Consider the following 23,638-nt stretch of genomic DNA (forward strand, 5'->3'; position numbering starts at 1 on the left):
TGCATGTTGAAAACCTAACCCCCAATGTGAGGAGTGATGCTTTAGGGATGTGACTAGGGTGAAGCACCTACGAATGGGATTAGTGTCTTTATGAGCTCCCGTGACCCTCTCGCTACGTGAAGACACAGCGAAAAGATGGCTGTCTATGAACCAGGAAGTGGACTGTCACCGCTGAGTCATGGTGTCTTGATCTTGGACTTCCCTGCATCCAGAACTGAGAAATAAATTTGTTGTTTCTAAGCTCCCCAGTCTATGGTATTCTGTTGTAGCAGCCCCAACAGATTCACAGGGGACCCAGCTGTCCTTTCTTTCCTGTGGACCCTGGAGAGTCAAACCCTTTGGGGCAGCTCTGGCCTGGCCTCTTCCTTCTGTTTTAGCTCCTCGTCTTAGAGGCAAAAGAGGAAAGCAGGAGCTTTCACTCAGAGGTCCAGGCCTGCCTTATTTTCCAGTCTCATTTTACCCCTCAGAGCTCTAGGGCCCTGCTGCCCAATTAATAAAGCTCACCTTGTCTCCCACGGGGTCCCCGCTCTTCATGGGTAATTCCCTCAGACACCCTGATCCCTGGTCCCAATAGGATCACCGGGAACCCCCAGCGAAGTGCAGTGTTTCTGGAGTGAGGGCCAGGGGGTTAGACCCAGACTCCACAGTGGGACTGAACAGCTAGGGGACCCCTCGTCCACCGGTTCCCCTTCAAGGGCCACGTGAGGCGGAGCCCCTGAAGGCATCATGCCCCCGGCGGGCAGAAAAGATAGCAGACACCTCCCTCTTGGAAACACTCTTTACTGAGCCAGTAATACTAAGTTGCAGGATACCATATGTAGACGGGAGAATTACATGGCAGTGGGGACGGGCAGGAGTGCAAACCAGTTGCACATCTATTCCGAGAAGGGAGGTGGCATCACGGCCACGGGCAGGGGGAGGGGCTGGCCTCTGAGTCAGGCTGGATGCTCAGGCTCTGCTGGAACACAGGCCGGGCCACTGCACAGCGAGTGGAGCCTGTGGGCGGCCTGCTCCCTGCTGGGAACTCCCCGACTCCTTCCTGCCAGGGTGCGCAGGAAGTTGGAGGTGGGCGAGGGGTGACGTCCAAATGAGCCTCTTGTGGCTGTTCAGGCCTGTTCCTCTTCGTTCAGTTGTGCTGCTCATACAGAGGCCAGTCTGGGTCACGGTGGGGTGAGGTCAGTGGGCAGGAGGGTGCAGAGGGGAGAGCGGCTCTGTTCTGGGGGGGAGGAGGGGGAATCAGTCCTCCCCCAGCCACCAGACTGCCTACCCCAGGAATGGGCAGCAAGGGGGCCAGCTCTCTAGGCAGCCCAGTGACCAAGGCCTTCACCACCCCTCCTCCAGCTTCCACGTGCTGGGCGCCACTTTGGCGGAATGTTCCAGTGCCCGGAGTGTCCCTGCACGGGTGAAGCTGCTGTTTAGATGTCTTCTGGAATGCTCCTGACTGGAGGAGGCCGAGATGAAGCAAGGAGTTTTCTGACATGTGGAAATCGCTGCGCTCCTGGGGGCACTGTGCACAGGGCTGAGAGAATGACAGCCCTGGTGGGTTCCTCTGTCCTGGGCGAGACAGGAGGGTCCCAGGTCTGCTCCCATGGTTATGGGGAGGGTCTGCAGTTGCCAAATCCACCCTGTGTTCCAGTTTGAACCACAATCCCCTGTAAGGGTTTCCCTGGGTCTTTTCAGCCACTGGGAGCCCCGGGAAAGTACTGGCTGGGATGGGTGTGAAGGTGCTGGGAAGACTGGAGTTGGTCACCAATTCAGAGACAGATTCAAGACCTTCCTCCCGAGGTAGCCACCTCCCTGGCTGGCTCAGTCACAGGAGAGGGAGGTCGTCTCTCTGCCCTCTCCTCTTGTCCAGCCAGGGAAACCTAGTTGGCCCCCCTGGCCAGCAGGGAAATGCATGTGTGCATGTGTACACTTGTGTGTGCGTGTACGTGTGTACGTGTGTGTGTGTGTGTGTGTGTATGAGGGGCTACTTTCCAGGGTACAGTCACTACTGGGGAGCCCAAAGGTGCTGGGGCCGGCCTGGGGGCAACCCCCTTTGGGATCAAAGGAGCACAATTCTCTGCATGTGAGGCTTTCTGGGGACTCACTCTGCCCTGAGCCCCCTTCCCAGCATTCTGTGAGGCAGTGTCTGGGACTGCGGATGCCCCTCAGTAGCGAATCTGGCTTCCTGGTGGGCCTGGGGGCCCAGGAAGGCCAGGGGGCCCCTGGATTCCTGGTTCACCCTTAGGTCCCACGGGCCCCTGCTGGCCTGGTGAACCTGTCTTCCCAGCGATCCCCGGTTTTCCCTGAGGCCCTGAGGGCCCTGGAGATCCTGGGGGCCCCTCTGGCCCCGGGGGCCCCACATCCCCTTTGGGGCCTGGCTGTCCTCTTGGGCCTCCGGTTCCAAAGCTGCCCTTCGAGCCTTTGAGGCCTGGGAAACCCCGCAGGCCAACCGGCCCCCTTTCTCCCACGGGTCCAATTTCCCCGGGCTGCCCCTGAGGGCCCTGGGGTCCCGGGGGCCCCAAGCTGCCAGCGTCTCCTTTTGGTCCTCTGCCACCAACGGGCCCTTTCACACCCACATCTCCCTTGAGTCCTCTTGGTCCTGGAGGGCCGGGGGCACCTAGGATTGGAGAGAAGAGGGGAGAGGTCAGTCCGTGAGGGGCAGGTCTCTCGAGGCGTTCTCATGAAGTAGGTGCAGGGCACTGGGCACTGTGACGCCCACGGGTTCGACAGATGCAAAGCCTAGGTCTGCCAGCTGCGGACTTTGGGAGTTCAGGCCAGTGACTTGACTTCCCCGAGCTGACTCTACCATCTGTGAAGCAGGGATGAGATTACTCACGGATTCTGAGAGGACACGTGTTCGGTGTCCAGCATGAGGCCTGGTGCACGGTGGCCACTCCTTGTTCTACCTTCAGGCCTCGTCCATAGTCCTACACGTGCACTCAGGTTGGGGACTGACAGCTGGACAGCTCTGGGAACAGGCCAAGTCTGTCCAAGACTGTCTGGCCTGCTCCAGCTGGCCTGGCCTTTCACACCTCCTCATGGTCTTTGTTTGCTAGACGCAGCCCCGCCACAGCCCACTCCCCAGTCCCAACTCCAGGCTTTGCTCATGACCTGTTTGGCAGCTGGGGCCAGGGATGAAGTCAGGCATTATGGAGGAGAAGGCCAAGAAAATGAGGCATGAGACACAGATGCCTCCCAGTGTGAGTGAGCACAGCAACAGCCCAGAAAAAGGGCAACTCCTCCAGGAAGCATACCCCGACCACACCAGCCTCTCCTCGGAGCTCTCGGGGCTACCGCCTTCTGAATCATTTACTTGGCATGTGGAAGGAGAAAGCAGCCCTTGGAGAATATCTGGTGGACCCTGCTAGACTGTGGAACCCCCGGAAGATAATGAGGGTCATGGCTCACATCCTCCATCCTGGGCCCAGAGCCTGACACACGGCAGGGAGAGCTCGGTACACACTTGAAGAAGGTGATTCACCAAATGGCTATAGACACCTGCTCCCACCCAGCTCTGGCCTAGGGCCTGGGCGAGCTGCCAAGATGAAGACATGGCCCCTTCCTCAAAGCGCCGTCTAGAGCTCAGGCCAGGGCTCAGACGACCTGACCAACCTCTGGCTGCGGGGACCTGCAAATCACCACCTCCCAGCGCTGTGCTGACCCTGCAGACACAAAGCAGCGAGTAGCCGTCACTGCCCGAGGCACTCAGAGCACTGGGAGCACAGAGGAAGGAGAACCACCTGGCTCCTGAGGACGGCGGGCAGTTGTGGAGGACAGCGTTAGGTCGCCGGGGCCGGGGCCCAGCGAAGGCCTGGCTTTCTGCAGCCGCCTCGGCCTGGAAGTGGTGGGAGCAGAACCCAGGCTGGCCTGGGAGATGAAGTCCGGTGCCCACAGTCGGCTGTCTGCGAACTCTGCTGTGACATCATCCGCTTGGCAAAGAGAACCCTGCAGCTTTTGAGCTGGGGAGGAGCCAGCCCAATCCCATCATTTCACAGAGGAGGCAACGAGAGCCCAGAGAGGTGAGTGATATCCTCAGGGGTCCCTGAGTGGAAACCGGAGCCCAGGTGGCCTCTCAGAGAGAAGGGACCCTGGAAGCGGGGCGCTGGGGGCCCTCCCAGGGGCTGTGGTCCAGGCTGTGTCAGGGCTCCTTCGCTGGCTGATGCCACCTGCTGCCACCCCTCCCCTCCCTCCCCTTGCTCTCCACCCCTGCTGTTCCCTCTTGTCTCCGTCCCGGAGTGTGTCTAAGTGGGACAGAGTGTCCTTGAATTCCATCCTCTATTGCCATCTAACCTGGAAACTGGAACCCAGACAGAGTCAGACCCCCCAGGGCCAATAAAATCTCCCAGCCGTTCCCCGCCCCCGCCTGCCATGCCAACTCCCTCACCCAGCGTGGGGTCCCCTCACGTGGCCTGCCGGCAGCACAAGCACAAGCTGGGACTCCATCACCCGGCTGGCTGGGGGTGGGGGTGGCATTGCCCTGGCCTGGGAGCAGCTCCAGGCAGGATGTGCCCTCTGGTCCACAGCGAGCCCCACCCCCACCCAATAAGGCAGCCAGAACAGCACAGAACAACACAGGCACAGGGAGATGCCCGAGCAGCCGACGGCCTCCCCGAGCCTGGCAGGGCGGGCTGGGAACTGGCAAAGCCACCGCTCTGTCTTCACCCCAACTCTGCTCTTGGCCCCTGGGCCAGCTGAGGCTGGGAATGCAGAGCCATTCCGAGGAGGAGCAGCCCTAGAGGCCAAGCGGGTGGACAAGTCAGAAGACCATGGAGGGACACTGGGCAAGTCCCTGCCCATTCGAGCTCGGCTCCTCGTCTATAAAACTGAGAGTCTCACCCAGGGCCCCCGTGGTTCCATGAGCATCCCCGCTCCTCCACCTGCTTCTCTGGGCTCAAGCTCAGGCTGCCCTAGGAACTGGCTCACAGGGCTTACCCCCAGCTCCCTGGTGCTTCACTCTCTTCTTACAGCCACTTCTGAGGCTCCCACTCTTGTCCCCTGGGTAAACGGTCCACAGTCCCCATCTCTAGCCTCGACTCAGGAAAAGCCTGAGAAATTGCACCTCGACAAGGACGCCCTGCCCTGCCTGGCCCCGAGTCCAGCTGGAGCCCCTGCACTCTCTCCCCTCAGTCTCCCCTATTCCTTCCCTTGTCACCATCTCCGATGGGCATCCTCTCCTCCCTAGCCCTGACTAGTAAGGGGCAGAGTCAGGATTCAAACCCAGGCCTGAGAAGCTCTGAAACCCCTGTGCCTTCCTCCCCACCCCGCTGCCTGTGTTCCTCATTACATGGTGGCTGGGGCTCTTGGCCCTTTTCCTACCAGTCCTTCCCACCCCACTGTCCTCCCACTGCCAGGCCTCCTGCCGGGTGCTGCCCGGAGGAGTGGGAGGTTTCCCACAGAGAGGGAGGGCTCCCACAGAGGGGGGTGCAGTAACCAGAAGGCCTGTCTTCCTCAGGTGAGCCAAGCCTCCGCCTGTCGGTCCCGGGTCAGCCATGAATCATGCGGTCAGAGAACAGGGCTGGCCAGGGAGGAAGTCAACAACCGTAGGTTAGTGGTTAGCACGGGGGAAGGCATGTGGACGGAGGCTGACCGAGGCACTCTCCAGGACAGGGTGCCCTGACATAGCTGGGAGTACGATCCTGATATCACAGAGCCAAAGGGCCAAGGACAGCGGACTGAGTGCTGCTCTGAGCAGTGGCATTTCAGGCAAAGGAGGCAAGAAAAGCAGCAGTGGCCGGGCTGTGCAGCTGAGCTGGGAGCGGGGACAGAGACTCTGGAGCCCAGGGAGGCCCATAATTACTCAGGAAGCCAGAGGCAGTAATTAGGCCATCCTGGCCCATTAGGGCAGAGCCACAACTGACTGCATGTCTGGGACAAGTAGGTGGTCCGCACTGGGAACAGGGAAGGGGTGGGAGGATGAGCAGAAGTACCTAGTCTTTCAGGGCTCCAACACTGCCTGCCAGGGGATGGGGTGGTGCCTGGGCAGGAGGGGTCCAAAGTTCATCTCTCAGCCAAAACAACAAGCAAGCTTACAAGGGTAGAGGACAGAGAGACAGAGCGGCGCCTCTTGGGGAACTGGCCTGGTGCCACGGAGGGCACAATGACCTGGAACTCGGGAGATGGGGGTTCGAGGCCCAGCTCTGGTAGTAACACACTGGGTGGCTGGGTAAGGCTCTGCCCCTCTTTGGAGCTCATTCCCTAACCTTTCCCAGGCTCAGGCCACCTTTCTGTAAAATAAAGACACCAACACCTTGTCCACTGTACAAAGTTGCAGTGAGGCTAAAATGCAACCAAGTGTGTGCATGGGCTTTGTCATGGGAAAAACTTCATCTCTCGTGTGTTCTTAGGTCGAATGCAACAAAGATACAAACTACTAGAAGGTGAACCAAAAGAATTACCTACTAATGCCTCGATGGAACATTGTGATCCAGAGGTCACATGGACACATAAGTTAGAGGAATACTGTGGGAAGATTTCAGTTACCAAGGAAATATTCAATAACTGGCTTTGTTGCAAAAATATGACAAAGACAAGCAAAACCTCCTCTCCCAGGAGCCCCCAAACCACCAATCTAGATTAAAGAAAAAAGGATCCCTAGTAGCACTAGAAATGCTCAATGCTACAAAATGAAGGCAACACAGGTTCGAGACTAAATAGATAAAGAGAACCAGAGAACCAGAGAGGTTAGTTCTAAGTCTGAGCTCTGCGGAGAGAACAGGGTTGTCTGGGATAGTGGGGGCCTCCCTCCTTCCTCCTGGGGCTCCCTGGGTGATTGGCCCAGATATTTGGCCCACCTGCCAACTATATGTTCTGGGACTACCAGATCTCCCTGGTTACATAGTCTATTCTCTAGAGCTAAGAGCTGCTAGATTTTTAGGTTGAACAGTCTTTTCACAAAGACACACACTTCCTGGGGAAGGGCCCAGGGAATCTGGTTATAGCCATACAAATTCCTGTGAAAAAGAGACCTGATTATGCCCTAGCCAGTCTCGCTCAGTGGTTAGAGCATCGGCTGGAGGACTGAAGGGTCCTGAGTTCGATTCCAGTCAAGGGCATGTACCTCAACCCCCGGTCCTGATTGGGGCAGGTGAGGGAGGCAACCAGCCGATGTATCTCTCTCACATAAGATGTCTCTCCCCCTCCCTTCCACTCTCTTTAAAAATCAATGGGAAAACTATCCTCGTGTGTAGATTAGCTTCAACAACAACAAAAGAATCCTGACTGGCAGTCTTTGGAACCATTTTCTAGGGGGAAAAATTGTCGGCAATATTGCTGTGAAGGACTAGAATGAAAAAATAATGGTATTTGTTAAGGGTTGACTTATGTCCCCTCACAATTCATATGCTGAAGTACTAGCCCCCAGTACCTGGGAATATGACCTTACTTGGAACTAGGGTCTTTGGAGATAATCATGTTTGAATGTGGTCATTAGGGTGGCCCCAAACAAGTATCCTACATAATAAAAGCCTAATATGCTAAGTGTCTGACCATTCGTTCGACTGTTCAACCAGTCGCTATGATGCACACTGGCCACCAGGGGCAGATGCTCTGACTGGTAGGTTAGCTTGCTGCTGGGGTCCGGCTGATCAGGACTGGGCAAGATGGGCTGGACACGCCCTGGACAAATCTGTGCACTGGGCTGGTTTCGGCCCCATCCCTGCAGGCCAGGCCGAGGGACCCCACCAGTGCACGAATCCATGCAATGGGTCTCTAGTAACTTTATAAAAAGGGGACATTTGAACACTGACAGACACACAGAGAGGGAAGATGAGATGCATCTAAAGTTGCATCTTGGGGAGTCAGAAAGGGCTCTAACGGTCTGTGTGGTTGGTTGGATGAAACAAGGACCACAGAGAGTGAGTTAGAAATGCTGGGCCTGCCTTGGTTGAATGTAGAGGAAGGGGATTCAAAGACTTAGGGGGACTGTCATGTTGAAGTGGGTTTCTCACTTGAGACCTAGGCACCCGCCCTGGGCAGGTCCAGAAGACAGGCCTTTCACTACAACTGTGAGAGATAAGTTTGTGAGGGGAGCCCAGCATCCTAGGAGAGCTCTGTGATCTCCCTCCTCCGTAGGCCAGACCTCACAGGGGGACCTGCAGTCACTGAATTCAGAAATCTAAGTGCAGTGAGGGTAACTGGATCCCATCTCAGGGTGGCAGCAGCCTGGTGGAGACATCCACGACCAGAAGCAAGGTGGGTGTGGGTACTGAATGGACAGAGAGTCAAAGCAGCAATTACAATAGTCCTACATGCACAGAACCATGGCGTTAGCTTGCTGATCATGGTGTTCCTAGAAGTGAGATAGGCAGGAAGCCTACTAAATCCTTATTAATCCTGTATAACAGAAAGTTCTAGGTCCAGTGAATAAAGTCTAATCTGAATCATAAAAACAGAGAGTCATGGCCCCTCAATCAGTTCTCAGACTTGAGACAGTTTACAGCCCAGCGCCCCTTGAATGAAGGGGAAGCTGGGTCCCCCAGTGAGGGCCTCCCGTGCACTACCAAATGTTTATATGCTAATCTTTCTCCCAGCATTCCCCAAGGGACCATAGCCGTTCGCCAGGGTAACTGCACTGGGGAAAAGGAGATAATCAGGCCTTTGGGGGGGCCCTGCCCACTGGCTCTGACCTGACAGATTCCAGGGGACCCAGGGTCCCTGTGGCCCACCAGTCAGAGAAGGGGCTTGTGGAGGTCAGGTGAGCAAGTCCATCTCACCATGGGCCCAGGGAACTCCCAGATCCATCCCGTGGTTGCTCCCCAGTTCTGGGATGTGTAATTATGCTAGACGCACCAAGCAGCTAGCAGCATCCCCACACTGGTCCCTGGCCCAGGAATGAGGGATATTATGTGGGAAAGGCCAAGTGGAAGCCACCAGAACTGCCCCTACCTGGAAAATAGTGAACCAAAGTAACACCACGCTCCTGGAAGGATTGCAGAGATGAGTGCCGCCATCAGGGCCTACGGGACGCAGGGGTAGTGATGCCCCCACGCCCCCATCCATCCTTCCTCTCTGGCCTGGGCAGAGCGTGCTAGGTCTCTGAGAAGGCAGAGGATTCTTGTAAACTTAACCAGGCGGCGACTCCCATTGCTGCTGCTGTTCCACATGTGGTTTCATTGCTTGAGAAAATTAACACATCCCCTGGGATGCAAATACTGATTTAACAAATGCTTTTCTTGGTCCATCCCTGTCCATAGGCCCAGAAGCAGTTTGCTCTCTGCTGGTAAGGCCAGCATCACCGACTTCACTGTCCCCCACTTCACTACCTCAGAGGAATGCCAGCTCTCCGGCCTATGTCATAATTTAGTCACCCACCCTGGGGAGGTCCTAGGCCCACTTCACGGGATCTTGTTCTCCTTTCTCTTCCACAAGATACCACCCGGCCCATTACACTGATGACATTACGCTGACTGCACCTAGTGAGCAAGTGAATAGGAGCTCACGCTTTGTTTCAGCTCCACGTCTAAGACATTTGTGTGGCAGCGGGTGGGAAACAAAGCTGATCAATTTTAGGTCCTTCCACGTTGTTGGAATTTCTAGGGGTCCCATGGGTGGGGCATGTTCCGATACCTCTCAAGGGTGAAGGATAAATGGTTGCATCTGGGCTCTCCTGCAATCAAAGAGGAGGCGCCACCCCTACTGGTTTCAGAGGCAACAGAGTCCTCATTTGGTTGCGCTGCTCCATCCTGTGTAGTGAGCAGCCCAAAAAGCTGCTCGTTTTGAGCAGGACCCAGGACAAGAGAAGGCTCTGCGACAGGTCCAGACTGCCATACGAGCCGCTCGCCACTCAGGCCATCGGATCCAGCAGGCCCAATGGTGCTTGAAGTGGCAGGAGCAGAAAGGGATGCTTTTTGGAGTCGCTGGCAGGTCCCTACAAGTCAATTGCAGCGCAGGCCCTTAGGATTTGGGTACAAAGCCCTGCAGATAACGAATCTCCTTTTGAGAAATAGTTCTTGGCCTGCTACGGGGCCTGAGTAGAGACTGAATGCTTAGCCATGGGCCATCAAGTTACCATACGATCAGAGCTGGCCATCATGGACTGGTTGTTATCTAACCCACCAAGCCATGAAGTTGGGCATGTAGAGCTGCACTCCACCTTGTCAAATGGACAAGGTATACAGGTGAAGTTGTATGAAGAAGTGGCCCAAATGCCCATGGTCCCCACTCCTGTGACACTGCCTTCTCTCTGGGGCGTCATGGGGAGTGCCCTACAATCAGCAGGCAGAGAAGAACACTCCTAGGTCCAGGTCTGCATAATACGCAGGCATCACAGTGCACCGCCGTAGCACTGCAGCCCTGCTCTGCGACATCACTGAAGGACACGGTGAAGGGAAAGCCTCCCAGTGGGCAGGACTTCTGGCCGTGCTCTGTTTCCTTGGAAGGAGAAATGGTCAGACAGGCCCTCGAATCATGTCATTTCACTCAATGTCATTTCGTTATCATGTTGATGAGAAGAAAAAAGTCAATTCAGGCCAGGGCCACTGTCTGGGTGGAGTTTGCACATTCTGGCTGAGTTTGCATGGATTTTCTCTGAGGACGCCGGTTTCCTCCCACATCCTAAAGATGGTAGGTGGTAGGCATTTCTACACTGTCCCAGTCTGAGAGAGTGTGGATGTCTGAGTGGCCCTGCTATGGAAGGGTGTCTCATCCGAGTGGGGTCCTATCTTGCTCCCTGACCTTCTGGGAGTGGCTCCGGCCACCTGTCATTCTGAACTAGAATAAGCAGGTTGGAAAATCACTTTCTTACTTGTTTTTATTCATCTTTCTCAAATGTAGGTATAGCTCACATTTATTTCAACGTTTACCATTAGAAGTGTTTGGGTCTTTATTTAGAAGTTTTGGTAATATTTTTGTGATCAGAAATATGCTGTGGGAATTTAACTCTTGCTTGTATCAATTACCCTAGGGTAAAATTAGTTGTGTTACGTGTCGTTTTGCTTAAGTCAGAGTTTCCAAGAACTTATCAATAACAGGGAGTGAGGACTAACTATATACCAGGTCATAGGCTGTGGCCAGTGATTTGGCTGGATGGTCAGGGCCTTGGAAGGAACACAATCGGAAAATTGGTTGAAATCAAATTTGGGGAAGAGGATTTGAATAGTTCTCTCTGAATGGGCAAAACATGTGAAGATTTGTGTCCTCTGTGAATGCTCAGCAGAGGGGACCTCAGCCCAGGAGGTTGTAATAAGCAAGTGGATAGAGGGTTGACTATGGATTCCAGTCAGCCTCTTCCCCCAGCCCCTGTCATCACCCAATGGGCTCGTGAACAAAGTGGCCATGGGGACAGGGTTATGTATGGTTTTAGCAACATGGATTTCCAGTCACCGAGGCTGACCTGGTTACAGCCACAGCTGAGAGCCCAACTTGTCGACAGAAGAGACCAACAGCGAGTCCCTGATATGGCACCTTCCCCAGGGGATCAGCCAGCTACCTGGTGGCAGGTTGGTCACACTGGATCACTTCCATCAAGCAAGGGGCAATGTTTTGTTCTTACTGCAAGAGACACTTACGCTGGATGAGGATACACCTTCCCTGCATGCAATGCTTCTGCCAAAACTGCCACCCGTGCCCTTACAGAATGCATTACCCACCACCCGGTATCGGCACAGCATTGCTTCTGATCTAGAAACTCACTTCACAGCACTTGGAGTGTGGCACTGGGCCCAAGACCATGGAACTCATGGGTGTTGCATGTTTCCTATCATCTTGAAGCAGGTGGCTTGTTGGATGGATGGAATGGCTTTTTAAAAAATATGTTTTTATTGATTTCAGAGAGGAAGGGAGAAGGAGAGAGAGATAAAAACATTAATGAAGAGAGAGAATCATTGATCAGCTGCCTACTGCAGGCCTGACACTGGGGATCAAGCCTATAACCACTGAACCAGTGAACTGTGACCTTTTGGTTCATAGGTCAACCTTCAACCACTGAGCGATTCTGGCCAGGCGATGGAAGAGCCTTTTGAAGACTCAGTTACAGTGCCAGTTAGCGGGCAAACACTTTCAGGGCTACGCTCTGTCAGTGTCCCATACGTGGTGCTGCTTCTCTGACGGCCGGGAGTCACGGCTCCAGGGGTCAGGGATGGACATGGGAGTGGCACCACTCACCGTTATCCTTAGCGACCCACTAGCAAAACTTTTGCTGCTTGCTCCTACAACCTTACGCTCTGCTGGCTCAGAGATCTTAGTTGCAAAGGGAGGAATGTTTTTGTCAAGAGATGCAACATAATTCCATTGAACAGGAAGTTAAGACTGCTGCCCACACATGCTGGGCACCTCATGCCTCTGAATGAACAGGTAAAGAAGTCACTGTGATGACGGGGGTGACTGATCCTGACTACCAGGAGGAATTGGACTACTACTCCACAGTGGAGGAGTATGTGTGGAATACAGGAGACCACTTAGCATTCCCATGCTTGTGAGGAAGGTCAATGGAAAACTACAACAACCCAATCCAGGCAGGACTACTAGTGGGCCTTTGAGAGGGAAGATTTGTTCACCGTCAGGTAAAGAATCGCAAGCAGCCAGGCTGTTTGCTGGAGGGCAAAGGGAATGTGAAATTCGTAGTGGAAAAGGGTAGTTATAAATACCAGCTATGTGACCAGGTGAAGAAATGAGGAATGTAATTGTCAACAGTATTTTCCCCTTTTTGTGTTACTAATATCTATAATAATAAAAGCGTAATATGCTAATTAGACCAGACAGCCAGACAACCTTCCGGACGTCCTTCCGAACGACCTTCCAGACAAAGCCGGGGCCGCGAGGGCCAAGACCCTTGCACGAATTTCGTGCATTGGGCCTCTAGTATATAAATATGTAACATATATCTTTCCTTTCTTCTCTCTCTTATCCCCTTATCATGTAACATAAGATACAAAATTTATTGACTTTATATGACAGTATTTAAATATTGTTAAGTTTATATTATAGTATTTAAATTATGAGATATCAAGGAGAAGAATAAACATCACTGAAGGCCTTAGTCTCCTCTTCCGGGGAAGGGTTAGTGAGGTTTTGGTTGTACACAGGATAGGAGCATCATGTACGTCAGGTAAAATGATGACTTTGTTATGTCTCCATTTGAGGATTAAGTATGATTTAAGGAAATGTGTATGAGTGCCAAGTTGGAAAGAGGTGGACTTGTGATGGTTAATTTTATGTGTCAATTTGACTGAGCCACGGGATAGACAGATTTTTGGTCAAACACTATTCTGGGTGTATCTGTAGGGGTATTTATGGATGATATGGACACTTAAATCTATATTGAGTAACGCAGACTGCCCTCCCCAATGTGGGCAGGCCTCGTCCACTCAGTTGAAGGTCTGAATAGAACAAAAGGCTGACCCTCCCCCAAGTGAGAGAATTCTCCTGCCTGACCTAAAGGTCTTGAAACTGACACATCATCTCTTCCTGGTTCTGCAGCAACTTCCAGTCTTTGGATATGAACCAGGACATCACCTGTGTAGATTTTGGACTTACCACCCTCCATAACTATATAAGCCAATTCCTTTCTCCCTCTCCCCCCCCCCCCACCCCCCAACCCTATTTATTATGTTTCTCTGGAGAACTTTGACGAATGCAGGGGTGAAATAGAAGACGGCATCAGAAGGGTGGGCATCTGAAGGGCAGATGGTTGAGAGCACTGATGCGAGGGTGGGAAGGCAGAAAACAAGAGGAGATGGTTTCCAAAAGACGAGGTCTGCCTATTTCTCTTTGTGGTGCCATTAAACAAACCCATATACATGTATAACAGGCAAAGTTAGGAGCCACAACACCTTTAAAAAAAGGTGGCAAGTGCGCTAAAACTGCCAGTTGCCCCAGGCATTTGCTACAGGATTGTATTAGCCCACTAGGATTTTTGCCTGAAACCAGGTGCTCCTGAGTTCTAGCAAGATGACCAAGGCCCTCTGGGAGCTGTGTAGCAGCCCGGCCCAGATCTCACTCTCACCTCGTACGATGGTGACGTTGCGAAGGATTTCTCCGTGCTGTGTATCCACGGCCTTCATCTCCTCCACGATCATGGACAGGTTGCGGACGTTGAAGTCCAGGCGGGCGCTGAGCAGGCCGAAGCGCTCCCGGAGCAGGTCCGTGGTGCCCAGCATGAGGGAGACGGACTTGTTCAGGTAGTAGAGCTCCTCGGCGTGGGTGTGGAAGCCCAGCGTGCAGGACAGCCGCACGTCGTCCAGGTACTTGAGCATGCTGTGCACGTGGCTGTCGGTGGCATTGATGTTGGTAAAGATGGTGCCAATCTCGATCTCGTGAGAGGCCATGCGTCCTTCCAGCGTCTCGAACCTCTCCACCGTGCGGTTCTGAGCATAGCGCGTGTGGTACTGCAGGTCATGCATGTTCTCTTCATGGTCGTCCAGGAAGGACGAGATGTTATCCAGCTGCAGCTGCAAGCCCATGACCTGCATCACCAGGTCATGCATGCTCTCGGAATTCTGGATGATGCGCTGTGAAGAGGCCCCCAGGGTGGCCTGGATGTTCTTGACCGCTTCTCCGGTCTTGGTCGAGGTGGTGCGCAGGCTGCTGAAGAGCCGGGTGTAGTTCTGCCAGTCGGCGACGATCTTCTGGAGGGTCAGGGTTTCCTCGTCCGTCTTCCGGCGGATCCCGTGGACCCATTCTGAAGTCTGCGCCACGGTGAAGTTGATCTGGTGCACGGCAGCCCGGACGTCGTAGCATTCCTGGGCCAGGTCCTTTAGAGAGAGGTCCAGGCCGGCCGTGGTGGCCTGCCAGCCTCGCACCTGACTCAGAAAGAGCCCCAGAGACTGGTTGAGCTGGTGGATGGAGAAGGAACAGTTGCCCATCTCTTGGGAGATTTGACTGCTGGTGGTGGAGAGCAGCTCATGGGTCTGAGAGGCCTGGTCCAGCTGGACCTCCTGAGCCAGAAGCATCTTCTGAATTCCCTCCAGCTCCTCCTGCAGTTTTCTGATCTCTTGCCCCAGCTGCCCGGCCTCGTGGCAGAAAGAGCAGTTGTTCGGGGCCTTCAGATCTTCAGGAGAAAGAGAGAACATTTCAGTTGCTGAAGGATCATGGGACAAAGGTTACTTCTTTAAATAAAATATTGCAGAGCATAATGAATTGGCAAGTGGCTGTCCGGTGCCTCTTCCTATCCTAGGTCCTGCTCTGAAACCCGTTTTGGAAGAGCCTGGCCATCTCTATGAGATCTTATTTGTATCAAACCTCTTTCCTATGACCTGAAATGTAGGATTTAGGTACTTAGGCTTTAGATCTAAATCTCCATCTTGCCACCAAATGCTGGAGAATATATCTTTCTAGCTTTTCTGAGGTTACCAAGAACCTCCCATTGACATTTTATTTTAAAATTTCTCCAAATATTTTTAGATCTATTATCTCATTTATTCCTCTCACAATAAACTTGAGGAGACGGTGCAAAAATTTTTTCTCCTGTAACTGATGAGAAATGAGGCACAGAGAAGTGGCTTGACAAAATATCACTCACTGATCGAGACAGTGGCAGAGCAGGACTTTCTCTCTCCATGACACAGACCACCTCTAACCCCTTCCATGATGGCTCCTTCTGGCTCATTGTCAGCGTGAGAAGGTCCCTTGTTAAAGCAGGAGATCAAGAGCATCATGAGCCCTACCTTGTTTGGCTCAGTGGATAGAGTATCAGCCTGCGGACCAAAGGGTCCCAGGTTCGACTCCTGCCAAGGGCATGTACCTTGATTGCAGGCTCCTCCCCAGCCTGGTCAGGGCTTGTGCAGGAGGCAACCAATCGATGTGTTTCTCTCACATCGATGTTTCTCTCTGTCTTTCCCTCTCTCTTCCACTCCCTCTAAAAATCAGTGGGAAAAAAATATCCTCGAATGAGGATTAACAAAACAAAACAAAAAAGAGTATCATGAATCATGCACACTTTAAAGTAGTGATGAGGAAAGGGCTGACTTACTAAAAGGCTTTAGAAGGTCTCAAAAATAACTTCAGATGCATGAGGATATTAGGGAAATGAATCGCATGAGGATATTAGGGAAATGAATTGTCTTTCGCTTTCTTCCCTACCACACACAGAACTTCCAGCCCCGGGGAGCAGCCCTCCTGCAATGGTGGTTCTCCAGCTGGACAGGGAGCAAGCAGCCATGGCTGTCCTCCCTCCTCCCTTAGACCTAAGTTGGTGAAGGCTGCCCTGCTCCAGGCACCAAAACATAGAGGCACATGGCAGGGGTTGGGGAGGTGACCATCACCCTACCCCAGTTACCATTCGTTTTCTATCATAGTCAGCACATCTGGACACTGGACACTTACCAAGGCCCTGGAGATTTTCTTGCATAGATACAAGCTTCTTGTCATAAGTGGCTTGGGCCAGGGAGAGGTCTTCAGAGAGAGAGTCTACTTTCCTGAAAACTGTAGGGCAAATACAGGTGAGACACTGCCTCAGAGAAAGGCGTTTTTATCAGCCCTTCTTCTATGGGGCTTCCCAGGGGCGGTGAGGGAAAATGCTTTCTATGACCAGAGTTTGTCATGCATCTCTTAAAAATACATATCTATGTAACTATTCCTACCTATAGACATATATCTGTTTTTATCTCTCCTTTAAGTTTATATTTTTATGTGTACATACACCTGGCTGTATATGTATGTCTTAAATGTATGTACATATTATAATGTGTAACATACATAATTACACATATGTGTAAATATATATATATGCTTCTAGTCCCAGATTTGCCTCAAATGTGTTGGGTGACTTTGGGCAAATTGATTAATCTTTCTGGAGCTCAATTGGATCATCTGTAAAAAGAAAACCTGAAGTTAAATGACTTCTAAGGTTGTAATCAGTTCTAAAATGCTGATTCCAAATGCTTGGGAGCCATGGGCTTTGATTAACACTGTGTAGGTCAGAGCTGTCGAGATTTAATTGGTAACAGTGAGAGGCCCCGGGTCCTCTGAGTGATTGTGTGTGTGTGTGTGCGGTGCACCCTGGGATGGAAGGGCGTGCAGGGTGGGTTCCCTCAGCGCACCCTGAGTGGCCGGGATAGGCACTGGCCACCCACAGCCCTGGACTGGAATCACTGGGTTGGAAAATAATCTCATTTGTCCTTATTCATCTTTCTTAAATGTATGTATCGCTCACATTTATTTGAATGTTTAATAGTAGAAGTGTTTTGGGTCTTTATTTAGAAGTTTGATGATACTTTTGTGACCAGAAATATAGTGTAGGAACTTAACTCTTGTTTATATCAGTTATCTATGGCAAAACTGGTTTCCATATATGTCATTTCGCTTAAAGCCACGGTTTCCAAGAACCTATTGATGACGCTGAGTGAGGACTTACTATCTCTCTAACCAGGGTCGGAACCAGACAGCCCCCTGTTCAGGGCCGGATGCGTGCAGGGCACAGCACCTAGCGTGAGGCACCCTCTGCACCCCGCTGGTCTCATCCGAGTCCCAGCCTTGTCTCTAATGTCTAGTCCATTAGGGAAAACACATGTACTGTTTCCTTAGGAAAGAAGTCTGGATTTTTTAGATCCGAAAGCAGTTGCAGTGAGAAGCCATCCCATGTGTTTCCATCAGTTTACCATAAACCAGTAGCACCCAGAAGGCGGAAGTTACCTGAGTCTAGCTGTATGCCTCACCTGGGTCAGCTACCATGCACAGAACCCACAGTGTGCCAGCGACCCACGACCTCCGGGTCCCTGGGCTGCGCCTGTGGGACTCTGATGAAGTAAGTCTGGGTGAGACCTAGGAATCTGCACTCCCACAAATACCGCGGTGACCTCGAGGCTGGTAGGCATCCAGCCTCACTTTGAGAAACAGTCACAAAGACCACAGAAGGGGCTTGGAACTCACCTGATCCAGGGACCTCAACTAGGGATGTTCGGCAGGCTCATCTGGAAAGCTTAAGTACATGAACTAATTACATTACTGGGGTGGGGCCTAGGCATCAATATTTTTTTAAAGCTCCCAGCGATTCTCACATGGGGCTAACACTGGGAATCACGGATCTCGTCCTAGCCCAGCCGTGGGCAAACTACGGCCCGCGGGTGGGATCCGGCCCGTTTGAAATGAATAAAACTAAAAAAAAAAAAAAGACCGTACCCTTTTATGTAATGATGTTTACTTTGAATTTATATTAGTTCACACAAACACTCCATCCATGCTTTTGTTCCGGCCCTCCGGTCCAGTTTAAGAACCCATTGTGGCCCTCGAGTCAAAAAGTTTGCCCACCCCTGTGACCTAGCCTCTCATTTTATCTCTTGGAAAACGGAGGTGCCGAGTGGGGAAGGGCCTTGCTCCAGATCACACAGCCCATCGCTGACCAGAAAGCACGAGCCAGTCTTTGTTGTTTGAACTAGGCACGGAGACCCCCTGGCTCTGGGCCCTGCCGCAGGGGTCTGCTGGTCTGTGTAGGGGAGTTTGGGTGCTGGAGCCCTGATCAGAAATCCCCTGCAGCCTGGGAGGGCGGAGGGGCGGGGGAGCCCGGGACTCCCCGGATGCTGCTGGGAGTCTGCACTCACCCAGAGAGGCCAGCACGACCACGGCCACCAAGAGCAGAGCCAGGAAGAGGTAAAGAATCCGCACGGACGTGTGCAAAGACAGGTTCTTCTGGCAGCGGCTGCAGCGGGGTCCCGGCCGGCCTGTCAGGGCACAAAAGAAGGCCAGTGGCTGAGGCTGCAGCTGAAAGGTGAGCTCCGTGTCCCTGCCCTGGCCTGTCTCGTCTCATTTCATTCCACATTCTAGACCAGGGGTCCTCAAACTACGGCCCGCGGGCCACATGCAAATACAAATATTGTATTTGTTCCCATTTTGTTTTTTTTACATCAAAATAAGATATGTGAAGTGTGCATAGGAATTTGTTCATAGTTTTTTTTTAAACTATAGTTCGGCCCTCCAAACGGTCTGAGGGACAGTGAACTGGCCGTCTGTTTAAAAAGTTTGAGGACCCCTGGTCTAGATCCTCATTCTTTACCATCTCACTGCCTTCCCTCTAGGCCCCAGAGCTTTCAGGAATCCAAGAGACCAGAGCCAGGGTCTTCACAGCACACCCAGCACTACCGTCATTCTATGGCCTCATCATGCAGCCTGGCTGTGGGCAAACATGTCTTTCCATACGTTAGCCCTACCGTGCATCCACAGCTTGCAGCAGCCAGCACACGGCTCACCACTGCGTGACCAACCGTCCCGGTTTGCCTGGGACTTCCCTGGTTTCAGCACCGAAAGCCTCATGTCACGGGAACTCCGCGATAGGGGGTGCACCGGGATGGTTTGCCAAGACTGAAAGTCACACCCCCTGGGCAACCCTCTCAGTCCCGGCAAACCAGAAGGTCGATCGCCAGTCCCCCAACTTCAAGAATAACCAGCAATTCTTATGGAAACCAAATCAATTCTTCTAGTCTACCAGGTGGTCTCTAGTACAGAGGAAGGAGAGGACCAGGTATGCCTGGCCACGCTGGCAGGTGGCTAATGCTCCGGGAGAAGGCAGGGACGTTCCAGCTGTGAAATCTCTAGGGTTCGTTCCATTTCGGCTGCACGTTAGAAATACCAGGAATGTTTAAAAATTCCCGATGCCTCGTTCACACTCCAGACCAAAAGGCATCCGCGTTTCTGAGGGCCACCCTTAGGCATCCCTGGGTGGTGACAAGGTACACACAGCCAAGGTTGAGAAGAGCTGCTCCAATCTATACTGAAACCCACCAAGAAGAGCTCCAGGTAACAGCTCAGATGAGCCAAATGCTACGCTGGGTCCTGTGGGCCTGAGGCTAGGCTACGTGGCTGGCAGGGGATACGATGGGGACAGTTCTGTGCCCGCTGAGAGGCAGGCCCTGGGGAAAATGGCAGAGGTCCCCGACAGGTCTCATGGGGGAGGCCCTGGAGACAGGTGGCACTTGTGTCAAACTCCATGCTACTCTGCCTTTTTACCGCCGAGGAAGCAGAGGGGAGAAGGACAGCCAGGGTTTTGGAGCCATGGAGAGAGGTGAGTGACCAGCCTGGGGATGGGAGCAAGGAGCACAGAGAAGAGGTCAGAGGGCACCCCCCCTCCCCCCCCAAGGCCCTTACCTTCCTGTGTGCACGGGAAGGACGGCATGTCCTCATCACCAGCCAGCTCCTCTTCTGAAACACACAACGCATCTCCGTCGCCACCAGCCGACCTCACTGTGATGAGCCAAGTGCAGTCAGATGCCAGGAGGGACCCTGAGCCACACCCACCCCTTTCCAGACGCCCCACTCATTACCGATCTCCAGCCCCTGTCCAACCCTCCCCACACACACGCCTGGGTCCAAGTTGGCCCCCTTGAGCTCCAGGTGACCTGACGATAAGCAGAGAAAACAGGGATAAAGGTAAGAACTGAGTGGCTGAGAAACTGGGATGTCCCCACACATCCAAGTAAAGAGACTCCATGATCTCCCACAAGGTGGAAAGGACACATGGGCCAGTTCAGCTTCCTACACTGTATGCACCTTGCTCAGTCCCCTTTCAGTGAAGTGAAAAGAAATCAGAGCTAGTTGCTTGATCTGGCTCAGCATCCTTTCATCCTGAACACATGGTGACTGAAACAGGTGCATTCCCCGCCCCCGCTGGCGCACTACCCCCACACCCCGCAGCCTCCTGCCCTCACACCCCTTTTTTCAAGGAGCACTAGCTGGACTGAGACACAGAATCTTCCACTACAGGTACGGGTGCTGAGCAGTCAGTAGAAGACTGACCAATCAGAAAAGACTGGGGCCAAAACAAACAAACAAACAAAAGCAACCAGAATGGCTGTCGCAGGGTGACAGGGCCTGGGGCAGCACCTTCTAGGGTTGGGGTTTATGCTGGGGTCTTTGGTCCAACTGCCCCACCCCTGTATATGAATTCTGAGAGCAGCCTGCTCAGCCCTGCTTTGTGTCTTAGGCTGCTATCCATCATCCATCCGCCAAGAGTTCAGAGGATACCTGCCCAGGAGGGTACCAGGACTGCCTCGCCTTTCCCATAAACCGGGGCCTCAGGTGGGGCCTCCTAGGAATCCTGGGTGCTTCCTGTGCTCTCTCTGACCCGGATCCTCAGGCTCTCTCATCCCCTGATGGTCTCAGCTAGAACAACGCTTCGGCTGTCAGACTTACCGGCCATCTCTGGCCCCCTCAGGGAGGTATTCCTTCCACTCCTTGGAGCAGAACTGCCTTCTAGGCCGTCCTGCCTCATTTCTCATGCCTCCCCACCCCTTGATGGTGCTCCTCTGCCCTCCCTCGTGACTAGGCCTCCTCCCTGTTCTGGCTCTGGGACTAATTTCATCACTTCATTGTTTATAGCCTTTGCAAGAATCTGGGAAGACTTAAATCAAGCAAGGCTGACACCGAGCCTTCAGCAAACACCCCCTTGAAAAGCACACAGCTTTGTTATAACTTTGCTGTCCCTTCGAGAGCCCCCCCCCCCCCCCCAATTGGCAATCATTAGCAAGCGGGAAGTAAAAGAGGCCCTGTTCCGGTACTTTGCAGAGCAGCCCATGGGAAGGGAAATGACAGCTGCCAGGGTGGATCTCAGCTCTCTCTACATGAAGGGTTCATAAGAATTTGGCCCTGTTCCCTCTGCTCATGTCTCAGCTCCGTAACTCACAGTCCCCCCCACCCCACCCCCACCCCCATCCCCAAGGAGCTCTCTTCTCTTTCTCATTCTTTGGACTTCCTGTTCACCAGGGCTGAGCCTGGGGCCTTGGGGACCCCTAACTTACCTATGTCGGGTTGGGAATGCTATAGCAACTCTCCATTTCGCCTTGTTTGCTTTAGTGAGAACACAATCCAAAGCAATTGTGAGGCTTTTATAAGCCAAGCTCTTTGTAAGCACAGGCTCATTACATTCACATTACCCCCAGATTGTCCCGGTCAGAGGATGGAGGGAGAAACAGACATAAAGAACTGAGAAAAAGGTTGCCCTGAGGACAGAGTCTCTAATTGATTAGAAGATGATTGATTAGACAGGAATCTGTTCTCCCCCTTTGCACTGGGCCGAGCAGGCTTGACGGAGACAGGAAAAGAATATTCCTCTCCCTTTCCATCTCCCATGCCTGCCCCTTCCCATGCCTTCTGGGGTGATCTAACTCAGTGTTGGTTGTACCCGTTTTCTGAAGTGTTTACAGCAGTGGTTCTCAACCTTGGCTGCACATTAGAATCACCTGGGAATCTTTTTAAAATCCTGATTTCTGGGCCTCATCCTCCAGAAATTCTGTTTCTTGGTTACTAATGTTGTGGCCCCACCCCATAACAAAGAAACAGAATCGGGGCATATGCAGGAGGCAACCAATGTGTGTTTCTCTCACATTGATATTTCCCTCTCTCTAAGAATCAATGGAAAAATATCCTCGAGTGAGGAATTAAAAAAAAAAAAAAGTAATCGCATAGAATGGTCTGAACATAAAAATGCCTAACTAAAAGCGAGTGTGGCGGGTGGTCACATCCTAGGTCTGTAGATTCCTTCACAAAGGTCAGTCTTTACCTTAAGTGAGCCTGTCTATTGTCTTTTTGCATCTAAGATAACATACACTTGGAATGTCAAAGTGATCCCCTTCTTTTCTGGACCCCGCAGGACACAGCCAGCACCAGGGCAGAGACCACAGGACCCCTCATTGTTATCTTGTTCCCCACATACCATTTCTATGTGCTGTAATGTTAATTGTTAACTATCCTGTACCCACAATGTAAGAGAAGTAGGTGTCTCTGTTTACCCAGTCTCAGAGATTTCCCCGCTTTGCTTTCTCCCACCTCCCTAAAGTATCACCAGTGAATTTCATGTAACTCCTTATGTCTCTTCCTTCGACTCTGATGTATAAAATAAGCTATAAAACTGACATTCTCTGGAGCATTTTCTCAATCTGTTGAGATTTTGCTTCGCAGCAATTGTCATCAGTTTGGCTCCAATAAACTGAAGATCTCTAGAGGTTTGGATCTTCCTTATGTCAAGGGGCACTTGTAAGTCACAGAACCCACCTGTCATGTTACAAAGGCTCAGAGAGGTTCAGTGACCTGCCAGCTAGTGAGTGGTTCGTACATGTCTGAAGCAAGATGCAAACACACATACAGAGTGCTTGCAGAATGGCATATACCCAGCTCAGACAGGCCACAGGGCTGGGCAAAGCCCTTCCAAGCAGGCCTGGCATCTGTTTACACGTCTGGCCTCCCAGCAGTTCGTCATCTCCTTGAGGTCAGGAAGTCTTCCCTCAGCACAGGGCTGACCACATAGTGGGTGTTCACAACAGATGGGTTCACTGGCCCTTTGAGGAGGCCTGCATCCTTAGCTAATTGTCAACTTCTGTTGTTTCAATTAAGGGCTAATTTTTATTCAAATATAAACATAAATGATTTAAAATGTGTTTTAAATATGGCTTATTCTTAGAGTTCTCCATGGCTAGGGAGTCTTGGGGTGTGCTGATGCATTGAGATGCAAAGACTTAGAGCAGTAGAGATTTAAAATTAAGCCCTGCTCAGTGTGACTCAGTTGGTTGAGCGTCATCCCATTCACAGTTCGATTCCTGGTCAAGGCACATGCCCAAGTTGTGGTTTTGATCCCTAGGAGGCAGCGTGTAGGAGGCAACAGATGTGTCTCCCGCCCCCCTGCCCCCTAAAATAAAGAAAAATATTATTTAAAAAAATAAATTTAAAAAAATTAACATCCAGGGGCCTAATGTTTGCACTGAAAAGGAATGAATGGGGGATGGGGGGAGGTGCAGCA

General features: G+C 52.3%; 1 protein-coding gene across 6 annotated transcripts in view; it reads right to left on the reverse strand.

Annotated features, from left to right (window-relative positions):
* Positions 1 to 764: 764 nt before the first annotated feature.
* The window catches only part of SCARA3 (scavenger receptor class A member 3), a 33,648-nt gene continuing 10,774 nt past the window's right edge, over positions 765 to 23,638 (reverse strand). The window contains exons 1-7 of one of the 6 annotated variants that reach the window (XM_036313941.1): positions 21,040 to 21,110; positions 19,996 to 20,091; positions 18,456 to 18,575; positions 17,788 to 17,836; positions 16,243 to 16,341; positions 13,925 to 14,968; positions 765 to 2,602 (exon numbers count right to left, since the gene is read on the reverse strand). In XM_036313941.1, coding sequence (XP_036169834.1) covers positions 2,151 to 2,602; positions 13,925 to 14,968; positions 16,243 to 16,267 — 1,521 coding nt within the window. In that variant the 5' untranslated portion in view covers positions 16,268 to 16,341; positions 17,788 to 17,836; positions 18,456 to 18,575; positions 19,996 to 20,091; positions 21,040 to 21,110 and the 3' untranslated portion in view covers positions 765 to 2,150. Of the gene's footprint in view, positions 2,603 to 13,924; positions 14,969 to 16,242; positions 16,342 to 17,573; positions 17,710 to 17,787; positions 17,837 to 18,455; positions 18,576 to 19,995; positions 20,092 to 21,039; positions 21,115 to 23,638 lie in introns of those variants that run through there. The other 5 variants (XM_036313936.1, XM_036313937.1, XM_036313938.1 and 2 more) reach the window with 5 other exon arrangements.

This window comes from Myotis myotis, unplaced genomic scaffold (genome assembly GCF_014108235.1).
Source record: "Myotis myotis isolate mMyoMyo1 unplaced genomic scaffold, mMyoMyo1.p scaffold_m19_p_6, whole genome shotgun sequence".
Taxonomy (NCBI): domain Eukaryota; kingdom Metazoa; phylum Chordata; class Mammalia; order Chiroptera; family Vespertilionidae; genus Myotis; species Myotis myotis.